Source organism: Sander lucioperca, chromosome 7 (genome assembly GCF_008315115.2).
Source record: "Sander lucioperca isolate FBNREF2018 chromosome 7, SLUC_FBN_1.2, whole genome shotgun sequence".
In the NCBI taxonomy this organism is placed as follows: Eukaryota; Metazoa; Chordata; class Actinopteri; order Perciformes; family Percidae; genus Sander; species Sander lucioperca.
The window spans coordinates 9,215,245-9,235,064 of record NC_050179.1 but is presented as its reverse complement, the minus strand read 5'-3'; the positions used below and the strand labels follow the sequence as shown (position 1 = coordinate 9,235,064).

The following is a 19,820-nucleotide window of genomic DNA, read 5'->3' as shown; positions in this document are numbered from 1 at the left end:
TCTGGTAGAAGTTAATGCTGTTGTGTTTTGTGATTTGTTGTCGTGTTTTCCTATTTGCTGTTGTGTTTTCATATTTGCTCTCGTTTTTTTTCTATTTGCCGTTTTGTTTTCCTATTTGCTGTCGTGTTTTCCTATTTGCTGTTGTGTTTTCATATTTGCTCTCGTTTTTTTTCTATTTACCATTTTGTTTTCCTATTTGCTTTCGTGTTTTCCTATTTGCCGTTTTGTTTTCCTATTTGCTGTTGTGTTTTCCTATTTGCCGTTTTGTTTTCCTATTTGCTGTCATGTTTCCTATTTGCTGTCGTGTTTTCCTATTTGCCGTTTTGTTTTCCTATTTGCTGTCGTGTTTTCCTATTTGCTGTCTTGTTTTCCTATTTGCTGTTGTGTTTTCATATTTGCTCTCGTTTTTTTTCTATTTGACGTTTTGTTTTCCTATTTGCTGTCGTGTTTTCCTATTTGCCGTTTTGTTTTCCTATTTGCTGTCGTGTTTTCCTATTTGCCGTTTTGTTTTCCTATTTGCTGTCGTGTTTCCTATTTGCTGTCGTGTTTTCCTATTTGCTGTCGTGTTTTCCTATTTGCCGTTTTGTTTTCCTATTTGCTGTCGTGTTTTCCTATTTGCTGTCGTGTTTTCCTATTTGCTGTCGTGTTTTCCTATTTACCATTTTGTTTTCCTATTTGCTGTCGTGTTTTCCTATTTGCTGTCGTGTTTTCCTATTTGCCGTTTTGTTTTCCTATTTGCTGTCGTGTTTTCCTATTTGCTGTCGTGTTTTCCTATTTGCCGTTTTGTTTTCCTATTTGTTGTCGTGTTTTCCTATTTGCCATTGTGTTTTATGATTTGTTGAAGTGTTTTCATATTTGCCGTTTTGTTTTCCTATTTGCCGTTGTGTTTTATGATTTGTTGTTGCGTTTTTCTTATTGCTGTTGTGATTTGCACTTCAGGGCCACCGTATATGAATGTCTTTAATGTTAGCACTGTAACGTTAGCACGGCCGAGTAACGTTAGAGCGACGGGCAACAGTGGCAACAATTATGTCCGATTTTTTAGAAACAAAAAAACTTGCAACAACAGACGGCTCCTCTCTTGAGCATATGTTGTTCTGGTGTATCTCCGATCTTTCTTCATCCTCTAACTTTCTTCTCTGTTCTTGAATGTGCAGTAGTGACCGGAACCTCTCCCAGCTTAACAGACTGTTATGCTACCTGGCTAGCTAGCAGCTATAATGTTACCCAACATGCCGTTCGGCAGTGTAGCTACATTTGTAAATGTAAAATTATTAGTGTTAGAAACTGTTTAAGTCACAAATTGTTATATGCTATGATGTTTTATCCTTTTAAAGAAAGTTAGTTGTGGGTTATTAATTGTTGTGTTATAAAGTTACTACCATGAGTGAGAAGGGTACGCAGTTAACAGGGGTCCCAGTGCTGCGACGGAAGGGAAGAAAAACAATACTGGATCGATCCGTGGATTTATTATATTTGTGATCCCAGATCCAGCTGTTTTGTCAGTATCGGCGCCGATATCCGATCTTAATGTCGGATCGGTGCATCTCTAATTTTAACATGCTTTGGCTTATACTTCAAGTATCAAAAAGGTGCAGCAGAGATTAATTATTTGTTATTAAAGGACACCAATCACCAATGCCACAAGGCTGCAGTGGAAAACTGTCTATTCTGACAAATATCTTTTATCTAGAAAATTGATCTTTTCATATAGCCTGAAAAACATCTTAAAGCTGTTTTTCGAAGAAGAAAAAATAGCATGGCTTTTGTCTCTAATAATAAAATAAAAACAGGCTGAAAAAACATTCATTCTTGCAAAAACCCTCTGTGCTGTAGTGTTTCCATCAAACTAGGATACATTATGAGGATTATTTGCAGAACACTACATAAGGTTAATTCTTATAAATATGATCTGGAATTGTGCAATCATAAGAACAAAACAAAACCATAACACAAGTCATTTAGAATGCCATTTATGTCATTGACTTTTCAAGAATCTAATACAAATGCATACACATACATTTCACCACCTAAAACCACATTCTAACCACTACTGCAATAAACATCACCATACAAATAGAAAAAAAATCAGAGGTTGGCTTTAAAGCTTGGGAGGGGTCATGAAGAGCCACACGCGCACATGCTCACAAACTAGTTCATACACATTCAAAAACAGCATCCAGTACACACACACACACACACACACACACACACACACACACACACACACACACACACACACACACACACAGCTTATATAATACAGCAGAAGAGTGGCTGTAAAAAAGGCGTACGGAGGGAGGAAGTGTTACAGTATACAGTATGAGCAGGAAAAAGATAACAGCCAAAGTGTATATAAAACACTTCTTTTTTTCTTTCTTTTTTTTTACAGTTAAGCCAACTTTACTTAATATAAATACTCTTCATCCAAAAGTCAGTGCAGTGCCTTCTGCTCAGGCTTCACCTGGTCCTCATGCCTGGTCCACTTTCACCAGTCTGTGCTAGACCTGGTCCAAAAATGACTGTTTCCACTTTACACACAATTCTTTTTACATCAGTTTTGTCTCTGATCTCCCACTTTCTCTATGGTTTATGTGTGTGTGTTTATTTAATGTATCACTGACTCAAGATCAATGCTTGTGCATGCGTGTGTGTGTGTGTGTGTGTGTGTGTGTGTGTGTGTGTGTGTGTGTGTGTGTGTGTGTGTGTGTGTGTGTTGCTTTTTTGCCACCCAGTACCTCAAAAGTCCAGCTGTGAAGTACAAGAGTTTGAGAGTTTGTTTTTCTACCAATTAGCCAATAGAAAAAGAGATCAACAAATTTACAAGTGTCCATTTTGTTCTTTTCTTCTAAAATCCCTTTTTTCTTAAAAGAAGTTCACAGATGGAGCAGCTCTATTGGATTCCCCTAAAGAGACACATTGCAAAGACCATGGCAAAGAGCTGAGGAAAGGAAAATAAAAAAAGAAATGATTAGCACATGGAAAAAAGACATATATATATAACCATTTCTAAAGTCTAATCTATGTTCCTGTAGCACCATGTCCCACCACTAGATGGAGATCTTGCCATACTAAGAGCTTTCAAACACACATTCAGACAAATATCCTCAGCTTAATGCAGAATTGAATATTCACATTACTGGAGAGACAAATAAAGTGCTGCTTATGTGATGATTTCACAAAGATGAAAAACCCTCATACCTCAATGGTCAGCACCACAATGGCCAGCGCTCCAGCCACATAGATGTACAGTTCAAAGTAGTCAACTACTGCAGAGTAACAGCCCTGTGGACACACAAAGACATGATGTTCAGCAGAGAATCAATTGGCAATAAACTTGCAGAATTACAGAGACAATTAAAGTAACATCACAGCTTCAATCGAGTGAGGCTCTGAACAAAGGCCTAGTTGAATGAGTGGAAAGCAGGGCCTCCAGCCTCACTGCCTTTTAATGAGGGCTCTTTGTGTGAATGAACAGAGAGAGAGACACACATTGTGGACATCTCACATTGTTCTAGTGGTTTGAAAAATAACAGGTGGAGAGTGTGGTGAAAACCTTTTCCTATCAGCTTTCACTGTAATTACATTTCACTCCAAGGCTTTCTTTACACACATGGAAGCAGAGATGTGGGTGTACATGTGTGCAACTGTGAAGAAGACCTAATTTTCACATATTCATACACTATTATACTCTATTTTTGCACACATGTGTACTCCACAAAAATCCCAATTTACCAATGTATGCACACGTACACACACACGTACACACGTACACACACACGCACACACACGTACACACATGTACACACACACACACACACACACACACACACACACACACACACACACACACACACACACTTGTCAGATGTATACATATACTGGTGTCTCCACACACATAGAAAGATGGCCTCCTATGACACCCAAAAGTACTAATCAGCCATGGAGGAGTCAGAATGTCCCTGGATGTCACCCCTCAGCTGTCTCCTGCTCTAATTAGGCCTGGAGGTGGTTTGGAAGGAGGGAGAAAGAGAGAGGGCAAGGGAGAGAGAGGATATCGTGGTAAATGTCAGAAGTTACCTTGTTATTGCGGAACATCATATTGCCTGTTAAGCACTGCTCCTGGCCGATATAGGCCAACTCCCCGCTCTGACTGGCATGCTGGCAGCAGGCTTCTGGCACCATATGATTTTGGTTGATCAGTCGGAACCGGCTGTCCTTAAAGTCCTCTGGGCTGTTCACTCCACAGCAGTCAAACTGGTGAGAGGAGAGGAGAGAATAGGAGAAGAAAGCCTTATTTCTGAGTGCCTATTTGTGCACTGGCCTGTGGTCCACTGTATGAGAGCACCAATCCAGCATGAATATTGACCTAAATGTATAAGAATTTATCTATAAAATATAGCCCCCTGATTTCAGGCTGCAAACTTTCCTGTCTCCACAGACTGTTGGTGAAAGCAATGAGTTGGTAAAAGCTACAGTATGTAAGCTCTTTGCCATGTGTGCTGTGGCCTTACTGTAGTCATGATGGCATTCCACGTGGAGGTGAAGACATCAGTGTTGTTGTAGCCCTGATAGTGTCTCTTTAGCTCCTTGGTGAAGTACTCTCTGGTCAGCTAAAAAAAAGTAGCCAGCGAGACAAAAGGTTAGTGTCACCACATGGATGATATCCGTTTCCATTACATCAAAAAAGATCACTGGACACCAGTGCGCCGATGAGGGAAATACTGAGGTAACTTACATGCTCCCGAAATATGAAGGCCAGGATGGCAGCAGCCAGCTCTGCTAAGAAGATGAGGAGGATGAGCATGAAGAACTGCAATAAGACAAAAGAAATATGAGCGAGTGAGAGAGAGAGTAGAAGAAGGTGGATGAGTGGCAGAAAAAGTGCCTGTCAGTTAAAATCACATTCTGGCTGTGCCTGCTTCACTCAGCATTAACTATGCATGAGGCTCGAGGCACTAAGGCAAATAAAAGAGCATTTTGCTCTTTTGGCTTTTGGTTTCAAGCATGACAGTCTGACAGAAAAAAATCAACACATATGCACACAAACAAGATCAGTAACAAAACAACATTTTAAATCTGTCAGCCAACTCACAAAGAGGAGCAGACACTTGTTTTCGCGGATGGCTCCACAGCAGCCAAGGAAGCCCAGAAGGAAGAGCATGCCTCCCATGCCCAGGATGATGTAGACACCAGTGAATAGCAGGGGGTTGGCTGCTACAATTTCCCTGAATCCTGTGGGGTCCACCAGTACCCACACTCCCACTCCCAGGAGGAAAGAGCCCCCCAGCTGATTAAGGGAAAGGAAAGAAGACGCTAGTTTGACAAAACAGAAATTGTCTGTATTTTAAAAATGAATAGGAACTCAGAGCTTGGTATCCCCAGTAGCACACAAAACATTCAACAAGATGTCATAATGGAAAATAGTTTTGTACTTTTTTGACAGGTTGGAGTGAGAGTTGAGGACAGATAAAAGGCTGGGTATCTACAGAGCCATAATGCCTTTGTGGGGGGTGGGTGGAGATATCTATCCTGATTCAACTAACCCCCTAACCTGCTAAAGAAATGCACAGCACTGCAGCCTCCATCCTCTCCCATTCTCCCTTTCACTAAAACCCTATCTGCAGCCACCATGGGGTGACTCATGTGATTAATAAAAGAAGGTATTGAGGTAGGGGGTGGAAGAGATCTGAGCCTTACACACGTCTACCATAATCCCCTTCTTCCTGTCATAGGGAGAGACCTGGGCTTCTGCAAATGAACGGCTCTTCATGTCTGAGGCAGAGGTTATGGTGTGAGGAGAGGAGGTAGCCATTTTGAAAGCTCACTGGGCTTGAAAAATGCTGTTGTGTTACAAGCTTGTGAAATGACCATAGAGAGAGAGAGAGAAACAAAAAGATGTCAGTGAAAAACAGTGTTTTTTTATTGAGTGATTCGAACAAGTTCATTCTTTGCTCTGCTGGTTGCATTATTACCCCGGCCTTGAACAACCGCGTCTCAGTAGTCTCTAAATGGTTTGGTTGCGCTTAATAAAGCAGAAAAAGAGACAAACCTTTCTTACTCAGCTCCCCCTCCCCTCCCTTTACAGGCTCAGACTAACAGGATCCAGGAACCTTGATTGTCTGATCAAGACTGATAAACTCAGGTGCCAGTCACAAACTCTTCATGGCAGAGTGTGCCTCAGATGTGTGTCCACACACTGAAATCTAATCAAAAGAGAATTTGATAGAATCAAGATTGCCTCCATCTAATGAAATGCAAATGTGGCTCCATTAGTCAGGTGGGCAGGGGGCAGCCAGAAGCCCATCTCAAATCATTAGATTGACACTAACTTCAGAGATAGCCAGATTAAGGGTCTTTGAGAAAGAGATGAAAAAATACTTACAAAGATGAGGAAATTGAAGACAAACATGAGGTACTTGATGCAGCTGAGACAGTCCCCCTCCATGGTTGTCCCCCGTGCTGAAGCCTCTCCCTGCCCCTGAAAAAAAACATCAACATAAAAAATAAACATTAAAACGTGCCACTTAATGAATCCTCTAAAATGCTCACAGTCTTCCTGTTCTCCTGCACTCTGGATAGGCATTTAGATGAATCTGCCAAGAAAATAATACTCTGCTCACATTTTTAATGAGTTCTGCCACTCAAACACACAATACACACTTACAGGCCTGTCAGTTCATTTGGTCCAATTTCAGCTGAAAATCCTTGTACTATCCTCTCAGGTGCACGGTACCTCGGTAGTCTCTCAGCAATCCCTAAGTACAAGTTGGGGCTACACAATGTCATCCCAACCTGACACAACTCATCTCAACACACACTGTGACAACTTATGTAATTTTAAAACACGCTTTCACAGTCAGGTGGCCTGATTTTGTATCAGCACTTCCAATCTCTGGACAGATGGGGGTCCCTAGGTTCAGTGTGACTCCAGAGGCTGTCTATCTCAGAACATTTTAAGGATATGAATTCTGACTGGGGCTCCATGCGTATTAACCAACAACGTATGGCCTTTACCATGGAGCTTCTTCTACTTAATGTAATGAGAGGCAGGATCCCTGTGCTCCCATCAGCCAAACCCTCTATCTGACATAAACACACTTTCCCTGATGAGGGCCCGTCCCGGAGGCACTCTGGGTTAATGAACAACACCTCTCCTGCATTAGGAGACAACATGGGTGCCTCAGTATCAATGACGGTGTATACCTATATATATCTGATGCACCACAAAGCCTTCATTGAAGCCTGTGTTTAACCTACCAAGCTAGAAATGAAGATTTTCCCCTCAGGGAGGATAGGAATTGTCTAAGGAATCATCTCCACATAATCTACAAAAGCTGAAGTGGAAAGAATCTGTGGGGCAGTTATAATTGCAGTCTCAGTAAAAGAAGAAAATTAATTATTTAACAGAAATGAACTGGCACTCTTTGCTTTGTAGTTGTGATTATTAATTTTCCCTCCCATAGTGATAGCCAGGATTGAGGCTGAGTAATAAGCAGATTAAAAAGCAACTTACAAGAGGAATTGTAAATAGGTTTACACAACTGGGGCAGCAAGACACCTCTAATTGAAAAAAAAAAAAAACGTTGCAAAAAAATGCCTCCTTTTCACTTCTTTTGTCTATACTTTGTAGTTTGCTTTTCATTACCTGATGTGCTGTGAAATGACTCCTCTGGGTAATCTCTCTGCTTCTCTGAGGCAGCGGTGATTTCTTTGATTTCTGTCCATCTTTGAAAGGGCTCTGCTGTCGCTCAAAAGGAATTCAGCCTTGACCCTTTCACCTCTTCCAACACAGAAATTCACATTTCCAGGTGAAATAAACCATAATCTCCCCCAAGCCACTCTCTTTAACAATAACTGCTCATTGCTTGCTGCAAATTATTATTTCACACAGAAGTATGGCAATTGTGCGAATGAGAAAGTCATGACCCGTATCTTTTTTTGTCTGATTTTCTTTTATTATGGTGTGATTGCACTGGTTTGTTTTTCCTCCTGCTTCTAATTTCAATATGCAATGAGCTACCGAGTAAGATTTTTTGTCTCATTGTTGGCTTATGTAAATTGCAGTGACAATAAAATTGAACAATACTAAAGATGTGGAGGCAGTTTTTGTCTGCTGTGGGAGTGAGCTAACATAGAATGAGAACATTTCCTCCACTCACCAGCCTGAGGGCTTATTATTTTTTTCCTCTCCTTTCTTCCCCAGACTCAGGGAAATTGATTTAGAGCTATGGTTTAACACCTCCTCTAAATCATAATGATATGCTTAGGTATTGATCACCCCCCTAGTGGTACTCTGAGAGCAACCAATAGCCTTATTTCCTGAGATGGGTTTTAATTACCCCCCCCTCCTACTAAGCCCCACTGAAAGGCCTAATGAGGGCACAGGAGGTCTTGATTGAGATTTGCATACATTACAGTCTCACCGAAGAAAAGCATTAGAAAAGGCCCTTTTCTCATCCCTCCACTGTTAGTCCTGGCCCCCTATGAAGAGTGCAAACTGTATTTACTGGAGCAGGGGATGAAGAGGCGGGATGAGGAGGGGGAGGAATGGGAGAAAAGGATCGGATGGAAAAACTCTCAGGGCTCAGCTCACATCTCATTCTCCAAACAAAATATCTGATTTCTCTTCCAGCTTCACCCTTTTGCTCTTCGCTCCCATTTCAGGGTCAAACCAACTGTCAGATCTGGAGCCAATTTTCTTTTCTGCATTAAAATGCATTGGATGCTTAAGAATGAAGTGGACTATATGGACCTAGCCAAGCTCCAAATAACAAGCCTATGGTGCAAACCAGCAAAGTATAAATCAAACTGCCACAGAGACCCTGGAGAAAGTGCAGAGCAAACAAACTGGTATATTCCCATGACTCCCATGGGATCGCAGGTCCTCATCGATCACCCAGCTGTAGTGATCAGACCACTAAGTCTCTCTGAATATTCTGCAGAGTACATTATGTAGACAAGAGAAAACATGGTTCACACCTCAGGAGCTGCAACCTTATAACAACATCGACAAATTACTACGAGATTAAAGGCAGATCCTCCTCAGGTATGCTGCTTTGCTAAGCAAGCATTGTGTCAAGATAAGGAGTTGTGTGGCATTGTATTTGTATAACAAAAAACACCCATTATAAACATACATGAGGTAAGGAAGGAATATTGCACTTCTATATTTGCAGACAATGTGTTTGTTAGCTGGAAATACTGTATGCATGTCCTCAATCTGACAATCTAAGTGGCAGTCTTTGCCCTGAGGTCTCCAGTAAATGCCAACTCCGTCTACGTCTGCAGCGTCTCCTGTTAACGACATCATGAAATGCCACATGGCACTAAGATCCCATTGTTTACTCTTTTGGCGAAGACCAATCCACAGACAGCTTGGGCTGTGGAGCCAGGCATGGTTGAGTTTGATAGTGGATTAATGAGAAGTGATCCTAAATCAACTTCACAGTACTGACAGAAGCCAGAGCTCTGTAATGAGGACAAACCCATCTGACCTACATTCTTCTCAGTATGAAGGGAGGGAATTCTGACACATTGCTACAAGCCTCTATTTATTTAACTCGGAAAACCAGAGATATGTTTGACCGGCATCTACACTATCAAACGTTAACTTAATGTGGTTAAAAGATAAGGAAGACATAGACTGCATTTAGAGCACTCCATAAATAAATAATACACACTTGGGTGGTTCTCCTTGAAGTTGACACTTTCGGCACAATTAATGAAGTGAGTCCATATTCCCCTGTTTCACTGGCCACCACCCCGGACAAATGGATCAGGACAACAAGGACACTGTGTCTGCTCCTCGCCAAACTGTGCCCACCCATAACCAGCCAGTTCACTTCATCTTCAGCGTGAGTCTGCATAACAAATAATCATTAATACTGAAACCCTGTTGAGACTATAAGGGTGGGAGCTTGACCCCTTTAAATGTCATTGACCCTTTAAATGATCACCTGCAGTTGAACCCTGGGGACGGCACATTTCGTCCTCTGGCTCCCTGATGCAGCTGGAGCAGGTGCGTTTTTCCATCTACTGTATGCCACTCTAAAGCGCTCTCCGGAGTGCGCTAATACCCTCTGACTGACACTAAGGGACCACACACATGCCACATCAGCCTTTATCTCAATTAAAAACCCATTTTCATATCTTTCCATGACTTCCTAAATCAGCCGCAGCAAGTAAACACTCCAAAATCCGAATAAAGACAGACTCCTCTGGCAGTGAGCAGGGCTCCCCTGAGGTGCACCATGTCCCTTAATGAACCTCCAATTAGGAGAGAATGAGCCCTGGGCTGTGCTGTCACACTGAGGAGCTTTGAAGTGTACTGACTGATAAGCAGCTATAGCACTGTATGCTGCTTTAGAGGGCATGCAGCTTGCAGACAACGGTGAACAACCACAAAGAGAAAGTGTACGAAAGTAGCTCAAAGGCACACAGTGTGTGTGGGTGTAGCTCACACAGAGAGCACAGCGTAGATATTCAGCCGGGTTAGGAAGTTGAAGAAACTGCTAGGCTTGTAGCAAAGGTCCTAATGTTGGTAAGATGCTCAGGTGGAGACATACAAATGCTCTAGCCTCAGGCAAGCTTAGCCTAATGAGTTTTCACAGTACATATATAAGAATGTGAGTATGTGTGTGTGGGTGTGTGTGTGTGTGTGTGTGTGTGTGTGTGTGTGTGTGTGTGTGTGTGTGTGTGTGTGTACATGCGTATGTGTGTGTGTGCAAAAGAGAGAAAGAAAGTGAGTGTGTACATGCAATTTTTTATGTTACATGTTACTGTTTTCTTAATGCTGTCAATGTTCTAATTGTTACTGTGTTATGCTGTTTTGCTTGTGCTTTGGCAACACTGTACCTACAGTCATGCTAATAAAGCAACCTTGAATTGAATTTAATTGAAAGGTGAACATTATCAGCTTCTGCACATTACGGACATTGCTAGTTCACCACAAAAAAAGTAGGCAGTCTCTGATGAATTTACTCTGCCTTGCAAAGCCATTTATCATTTCAGTCCATTGTTGCATTACGTGCAGTGAATCTAAAGCAGTTCTTATCTGAGCCTGCGAGTGGCGCTCTCCTGACCCATTCAGTTTGGAAATGAGATTGTGTGAAACCCCTGAGGGCAGAAGTCCTCTGACCAGGCAGCTGACACACTCCTGAACAAAAGGCTGATTAACTAGAGAAGACTCCCAAAATGAACACATGCACAGTCAGAAACTCACTGACCATGTGTTGTCAACAGCACTGCAGGCCGCATTCTTGACATCCCAGCTGGGCACACATCCAGCTGTTAGTTCAGTACTAACAGTTGTTCATACTCCTACAGAGAAATCGATTCCCAAAGCTCCTTAGATAAGAAAGATTGGACGGGGGAAGGGCATTGATAGCTTCTTGGTTAACAAGAGCAGAGGATGTGATTGAGATAAGTAGATTTTGGCTTCTATTAAACAGTAGTGTGTGTGATCCTTGCTCTCTCAAAGCAGGGATTCTCACTTATTTGTGTTGGCACCTCTATCTGGCCGAGTGAAGATAGAAACTGGCTGCGCAGGGCTAGATCAATACCAGGCCCAGGCACATGGTCAATGATGCATTGATCCCCTGAAGTTCCAGCCTTTAGTCCGCTGGTTGTCTGGCAGTAAGGGCATGAGGTAGCAGCACACAATGAACACATAAACACTTCTGCATCTAACTGTCTGGTAGGACTCAGCGCAGGCTTTTCCCAGTGGGTGCTTTGCAGGATGACACATTGCCATTGGGGCTTTGTGCTCAATAATTACGGTGACAACAAAAGGGGGAATTGTTTCCCTGCGATCCTACTTGTACTTGTGCCTTCTATTCTGCAAGTTCCCACAATCTTAGTCAAGATCCTCTTATTATGTCAGGGTCATGAGGAGGGCAATACATATCAGTTTGACAAAAAGTTTGCAAAACCAATCAATGATCTCCCCAACTCTAGTTTGACCAGTGTTTGACCCTCAGGAAAGAGACAATGAAAATGTTGGTGATGTTTTCTCCCGGCCTTTTTTTATACCTAGACCGCTGAGGTTGTTGTCTTCGCCAAATCTCCATATAAAGAGTTTACATCACAGATGGCCTTGGCAGAAGTAAACAATGGAAGATTTAAGGAAAGACAACACTTTCAGCCTCAGGGGACTAAACACAAAAGGAAACATAGGAGGATAAACATGCACAGAAGCACAAAATACACACAGACTCACACACACAAGTGCTTGTAAGTCACCAAATCTTGACAATGAACAGAAATATGTGCGCTACGATGAAAAAAATAATCAGAGTTGTGACTTTCTTATGGCTCAAATACACAATTTTGTGAAATCCTTTGGGGTTGTTTTTAGCACATGTTGGAATCTATCCAGCCCTCCAATAAGGACCCTGGTCTCCACGGCAACCCGGATATGTGGTGAGAGTGGCCTTTGTCTGCAGAGCAGTGTTTGGCATCTCCACTTAGCACCAGTTCCTGTTAGAAAACAAAGGGGAACAGAGCCGAGCACTTTACGACACAGGGACAGCTTGGCCAGTCATTTGTCTAATGAGCGATCACTCACACCCTGTTGCAAGGCCATATGTTAGTTTAAATACAGCTAGTTCACTAGTGTGGACGGCCTAGAAGCTGTTTCATCACTTACTGATGACTCTTTGTAGCACATACACACTAGGGGTGGAACGGTACATGTATTCGTATTGAACCGAAACAGTACGGATGTCACATTTCGGTGCATTAATTTACACGGAGAATACACGGTATAAAAATAAATAAAACTTGCGTGCAAATTAATTAATGTAATGCGGAACTAATGTACTACTGTTAGATAGGCGGGTTCTTTAGGGACACATAATCTGTAGCCCCGCCTTAGCTCTGAAGCTCTGATTGGCGCGCCGCCTATGTAGCCGAGCTCCGCCTATGTATGCAGTTATAGTGAGTTAGAGATAACAGCACTAAGGACGGGTATGGCGAGTGGTGGCGACCCACAAGAGTTAGAGGACCCGCCAGCCTCTTTAAGATCGCAAGTTTGGGAAAACTTCGGTTTCCCAGTCAGTTACAGTAGTACAGGCGAGAGAGTGGTGGATAAGACTGCTGTTGTAGATTAGTGTTACGTTTCCAGCGTTGCTGCGTTGCTGCGAACCGTAACGTTAGTTGGGACAGATGTTTCTTCAGGCTAACTGTATTAGCTACACCAGGCAGGGAGCAGCTTTCTGCGGTGAAAAATGAGACGTTGTGATAACGTTACATTAATCAGGTAATTTAGTTCATCTTTGCAGAGAACAGAGATGCTGTATTTTCAGTTTTATAGCTGATTGTCTTATTTTGTTTACAAGTTACAGATGGAGTCTGGAGATGATGTGGGGTACTTATTGTTTACTGTTATATCTTACTTTACACACTTTAGGCTGTTGCAGCTAGCTCAGGGGAGAGACTGTATGACACTAGGTGGTACAGCCTGAGACATGCACAATAAAAAAAAATTGCCTTCTGCATTTTTGTTTTGCTTTTCCCTCCATTGTACTGAACTCGTACCGAACCGTGATGTCTGAACCGAGGTATGAACCGAACCGTGACTTCTGTGTACCGTTCCACCCCTAATACACACACATCTGAACCTTTATACACTCAGATGAAGTTCAAGAAAAACAGCAAAAGTACCAGTGTAACCTAATTTGTGTTACAGGCTGGAGTTTTAAGCGCAATGCAAAGATTAAAACAAAAGCCTCGAGGATAAAGCGTGTGAATGTTTGTGCCTCAGATGAAAGAGATATCCACGTCTATTGGAGGCCCTATTGCAAATGAGAACTTCGTAGAAATAAACCAAATGTGTGTTAATGCCTGTGCATGAACAGTGTAGCAGAAAGTTCATGATTCTTTTATCTTGCCTTGTAATTTGCTTCAGCAGAGGTACCTTGTACTGAATGTGGTAATTAATGTAACTCTGTGACTGTGAGACTGTGTGACTATGGAGCAATGCATGCTTGCTTAAAGCCTTTATCACAGACCTTAAAAGGATCATTTTGATTTATTACTGGATTTACTATACTGGAGCTTTTAATTGTCTAACTAACACAATCTCACTCAGCAGATGTAGTTTGCCCAGTTGCAAATGTCGATGCTAAAATTTCTATTTCCTTCTGATAAGTTTAACTCTAAAGGTAAAGAATGAACATTAATCTCCACTCTTAAGCCAACATGGACAAGAACTGGGAAAATCCAACTGTTGAGGTGGACTGCGTGATCAAAAGTTCAGGAACAGCTATTAGATGGACCTTGTGGTGAGGTTGTTTTGTACTACGGTTTCCAAAAGATCAAGAGTTAACTTTCGATCTCAATAAAATACTAAACAACATTTTTTTAATACTAAAATGAAACAGTGTCATCATAATCAGTTCTATTCCGATTATGATAACACTTCATTTTTTTAGTATAGACAGATGATCTAAACCAATTTATTTGGAGGTAAACTTTAAAGTGAGCAAGTATTGGTAAAATCCCTCATTGCACAGGGAAACTGTACTATGGTAGCTGTACCAGGAAGCTGGTCTGTAAACTGTATTGGATGTTTAAACCTGACAGTTTGGGTAATAATTTCAAAATTTTGTCCCCAATCAAGTTTGTTAACCTTTGTTTCAAACAGGTATGGTCTCTGTGTTTCTTTCCGTCTGACCACCTTTTGTTTTCTCGTAAAGTTGCTGTGGTCCCACATCTTAGCAACTCATTAGGTGAGTACAATCTAAAACTAAGAAAACAAGACCCAATTTGTAATAAACCAGAATTATCCTTTAAGTCAATTCTTAAAAAATGAAAAGGAATCTGGTTATAATCTTACATGTCACTTGCATATGTAACACACATCTATTTGTCTGCTTGGCTGCTTTTTGGTTATGTGCTATGACTGATTACAGCTGATGTGTCTGGGTCTAAACTCCCCTTTAACCTTTCAATCTATACATGTCTGCTGCTCAGCCGTGCCTGGAATGCTAATATTACAAATGCCAATGCAAATCAGAGGATAACAAAGACCAGTGCTGGCCTTCTGTGGCGGGTAAAGGACAAAAGCACTTGTCTGCCACTTCGCACGACCCGATTCCGCACCAGCTCTAGCCAGCACTGCGCCTCCTGTTGACGGCAACAATGGCTTTGAGCCTGTGCTGTCAGCATCTTACTGAAAAGAGTCTGTCAGCAAGCTCTTTCTGCTGTTTCTCTCGCTGGTTTAACATGTGTCTGCTAGAGTGAAATCACTGCTGGATTTGGTAGAAATCATTAATTGCAAGATTACAGATGCTGAGGGAAAACTAAGGTCAGAAATGTGTTTCACACTGAAGATAAAAGGTTGTGGCTTTTTTAAGAGCATGGGTGCTTCATTTATAGATAAAATACTACCATACCATGTGTATCTGCTTGTGCCTCTTCTTTGTTCAGGTGATGCTGATAACTTCTCTCAGTTCTCTCTCCTCTCCTGTTTTCATGGGCTGTTGGACAGAAGCACAAGGGAAGAAGCAGAGGTCAGGACTGAGCTAATGAAATTAATAAACTGGCACCGGCCAGAAAAGTGGCACATTTGTCTTGGTGTGTGCAATTCATTTAAGCAGAATAAGACTAAGCTTAAAAAAAGGACACTTAAAATGACAGAGTTTGCATTTATTATGTATGAAGCACTCGCTTCCAGCAGCGAGCTAATTTAAGACTGCATCAGTGTTTTTTTTGTGTGAATGTTTCACTTCTCAGCTGGAAGCAAAACTAACAAGAAAAGAATAAAAAGAAAAGGTACTGCCTTTAATAGTAGCAGTCCAGCCCTGTGTTCTGGGCAGGTTAACATTTAATATCTGCCTTGAGGTATTTGAATGTGTGTATCTTCTCACTTAATTATCTTTTATTAGAAGACCCAACTCACCACAGTCTCCTCATCCAGTTTCCGATGTCACCTTGATGGGTATCTGAACTCATGCATTATTCACTGAAAGAATACCTTGCTTTCTTACTTGCTGGCTTGAACTGTCAGGGAACGATACATTTCCTAACAACTGTGTCTAATGAGCATAAATGCTTTAAACCTTTTCCCAGTTTCTAAACTGCTTTGCCACAAGTGTCTCCCAGCTGAAAATAACGATATAGCAATTAGAGCCAATTAAACTGCTGGTATTCCAGCCTCAATGTGCAAAAATAGTTAGCAGCATGGTTCTGAATGACAATACTTTGGAGCCTACAGCATCAAATATGGCGAGAGCTGCCTACAGAGGCATGAACAGCATGCAGCTCTTGCCACATTAGATGTTGAAATACAGGCAGGGTATTCTCAGTCTGACGGGCTGGGGATGGAGAATATCCCAGGAGTATTCTGGCTGGTAGAGCCAGCCACATCATCCCGCCGACACACCATATTGCCAGCAGACATCAGATTCACCAGGATGCAGAACCTAACAGACAGTGGCAGCAACACACTCTCCTACATTCACAATACAGGGGCTCTGATTACATCTAGAAAAGGCAATCAAAGGCCGGATGAGGAAACGGACAAATCTGAGAAGTGGTGAGATGCACTGGAATGATACACTCCCTTATCACAGAGCCATGGATTCTGAAGCACAAGCTCAGGGAATCAATAATATCTCCACAGTGGCTACACATGCATGGGGAGCCAAAGGATGGAGCCTGTTTGATAGAGTCATTTACAAAATGTTCACCATGTGGCTTTGCAAACATATCCCCAGGCAATACAACACCATTCTGTTTCAGTCTATTACAAGAGCAGCAGATAGGTAAATAAGTGTCATCCTCATGTCTGTAATCTGGTACTGAGCAGTAGAGTGGTCAAATTTTACCCTGAAGCCTGTTGCAGAGGTGTCTCTCCTGAACCCGTTTAGAGAGCTATTAGCTGTTGAAGAGCAAGAACAGTGGTGAGGGCCTGCATTCTTTTTTGGTTTCCATGGAAACCATTTCACTGGAAAATGGAGCACCAATAGGATCGCAGAGCCTCATTGAATCGGTTATGGGGGTGAGAAGAGAGATCAGCGCAGACGGCTGAGAAAGCACAACAATAGGACGAACCCTCGAGGGAGACTGAAAAGGCCAGGCTGCTGAGGGTCCAACAAAGCGGGGAACGACTCAACACTAGAGAAAAGGTTTCATCTACATCTGCTCAATGGCTTTCCTTTTAAATATATCTCTCTCGTCAACTAGTCATTGACATTTAAGCTCACGAGCACTGTGGGCAATTTGCACATCAAGGCAGCCACTAATTGATTAGTCTCTGCTGATATTTCAGGCTCTGACAATATTATTGCATCACCAACATCTATCCAGTGTGTAACACAGTAGCACATTATACATGATTTTCTTCCACATACATTGTGTACTGTAGTTATCTCCCACAGTCCAATTCACAAAAGAGATAGCAGAGGAAACTGTAGTGGCCTTAAAGGAATAAGGAGGAATAAAGGAGTCAGTATGCTTCAAATAAACTGCTCCTCTGATCGTCAAACAGTGTCCAACTTTGGACATTCAATTTGGGGGCTGCAGACTCAAGTTGGACCAGGTCCAAATTATATTCAGTCTAATCAGTTTGGGTTGGGTCTCTGCGGGTCTTGAGTCCGTTTGTTAATATTTTGCATACCCAGGTAGATCTGAATGGATCCAAGCTCAGTATTAGCTCTGATCATATGGTACATCATAATCATGCAAGATCTTAGGAAATCAGTAGACTATGAAAACGATTTATGCTATTAAATGACAATTACTTTTTGGAATTTGATTCACTGATAATACATTGGTTAGAAAATGACTGCTTTACTTGCAGAATGTTTTGTTGTTGGTGCAGGTGGTGAAAATAGGACTTCAAGCTGCTGCGGAGCTGTGTTCGGGTTGTCCGCATTTGGAATTCTTGGTCTAATTTTCCTCAGGTCTTCTCAGGTTGGGTCTACACTCAGTGTAGGAAGGATTTCAACTTCTCTCTCAAGCCCTAATTTTTACTCTTCACACAACTACTTTGTAGGTGTACAAGTGCAACACCATGAGGAGAGACAGCGTGCACGATTATCTCCATTTGTACGATATTTTGTTTCTTGCCCCTCTGACCCCAGGCTTTTTTTCTTGGGCGGCTGTTCGCAACAGCCATGAACACATTTGCCTTCAAACGTAATCTGACAACACGTGGCCCAAACTTGTTTGTTTCAAGCATACCCCGACCTTTACTATACCGTATATGCACTATTGGCTAGAGACTCGTCTTTTATGTTTTCTCTTCCATAGATCTCTTCATCCTGCCAATCCACTGGCCAACCTTGACTGAAATGTTAGAGGTCAGAGAACAGCAGGGAGTTTGATCAGCGACACTTCCTCTGGGAAAAGGAAGTGGGCAGGAAAACAGAGGAAGTGACAATTCTTCCATCTACATCTCCCAGCTAGGTTTGACCTCAATTTCTCACCAGTGTTGATAAAAGCAAACCTCTAAGCTGTGGAGGCAACTGCAAATTGGGAGATGATGACCTATGGGGCCTTCTACGCCTTGATTCAAACCTTTATAAACACACTCTCTAAAAAATCTACAGCTCTGGATGTCAGCTCTCCCTGGTGAACTTTAAGCAAGTCCAAGTCCATATACGTCATAGGATAATATGAAAAGAATGAGAAAGACGGTAATTCCCGGAAGCCATATATCTCCATGCAGTATGAGGGCAATACTGAGGCAGAATGATCGCTTTACTCACACCATCTGGATTTATTGATCTAACAGTGTGAGTCAACCACTTGAGATAAAGATAAACCACCACGATGGAGAAACAATCTCCACTCTGATCGGAGGGCATCATTCAATTAATCACTTACTCTCTTCTCTCTAGCCACAGCTAACCCACAGTTTTCTTTGTTCTCCGCACTACAGTGGGTGCTCTCGGGTTACACACCGGGCAAGAATGTATTCACTCATTTGCAGGATACAATTATTCCAGCTAAAGATGCAGATTAAACTCATTATGCAGTCATTCTCTGTGTTTTGTAATTGTTTTGTGCTAAATGAAAACATGATAAGAATGCAGCCGCTGGAAACGCGTTGGGTGCTATTTTGATGTGTGATGAAAGCTGACACTGTGTCCACCTCTTTGGTAAGTCAGCGACAAACATAAGCCAGGCCTCTTCTCTTTGTAGCAGGTTCCTCAGACAGCAGCCTGTGTCTTTCGCCTCTACAAAGATGCCCTCATAAAAGAACGGTGAGAAGTGTCTTACACAGATCCTTTCAAACTTCTTCAACCTGCTTCTATAATTACAAAACACCAACTTCTCTCTAGTGACACCAAGATGAAGAACAGCAACGGCAACTACTTTTTGTTATTTTCTTTAACCCATGCCTGTCTAACTTAACAAGTCGCCTTGTACACCACCACACTTTCACCCTACTTCCCAGGCCCCAAAGGCTACCCCCCCAGGTCTCTGAGGAGCCAGGGGCCTGAGGGGCAGCATAATGCTGCTTTGAAGTTGAGCGATTAAAAGAGACCTGTCCATTTGTGATGATGGGGCTAAGGTTGGAAGAGGGGGAGGATCAGTACGAGGGACAGGAAGGGCTGTGAATACTGAGAGCTCACGGCCCCGTGGGATACAATTAAGAGCAAGGCTTTTTTAGTGAGGGTTACAAAAACATAGCAAGGATACCAGCAGCGCAGCCTTCCAAGCCAAGGTAAGAGTTCATTACTACATACACAGAGGGGGCTGGGGCTGTTAAACTCTCACCAGTTTGTTTTCAGACTCCCCAACCCAAGGGCCCTACGATGAACAGCCGAATAATAACCATTTCTATGCCAGTTAAATTCTAAAGCCCA

The 19,820-nt window shown here is 42.2% G+C and overlaps 1 protein-coding gene across 2 annotated transcripts in view; it reads right to left on the bottom strand.

The window, feature by feature from the left end:
- Positions 1-1,957: 1,957 nt before the first annotated feature.
- Positions 1,958-19,820, bottom strand: part of tspan18b (tetraspanin 18b) — a 33,297-nt gene continuing 15,434 nt past the window's right edge. The window contains exons 2-10 of one of the 2 annotated variants that reach the window (XR_004897893.1): positions 15,399-15,482; positions 6,386-6,481; positions 5,096-5,290; positions 4,739-4,813; positions 4,515-4,613; positions 4,081-4,257; positions 3,202-3,285; positions 2,686-2,941; positions 1,958-2,604 (exon numbers count right to left, since the gene is read on the bottom strand). Coding sequence is in view for 1 of the 2 variants with exons in the window: in XM_031283118.2 (XP_031138978.1) it covers positions 2,894-2,941; positions 3,202-3,285; positions 4,081-4,257; positions 4,515-4,613; positions 4,739-4,813; positions 5,096-5,290; positions 6,386-6,481; positions 15,399-15,401 (777 nt within the window). In the remaining variant the exon portion in view is untranslated. Of the gene's footprint in view, positions 2,605-2,647; positions 2,942-3,201; positions 3,286-4,080; positions 4,258-4,514; positions 4,614-4,738; positions 4,814-5,095; positions 5,291-6,385; positions 6,482-15,398; positions 15,483-19,820 lie in introns of those variants that run through there. The other variant, XM_031283118.2, reaches the window with a different exon arrangement.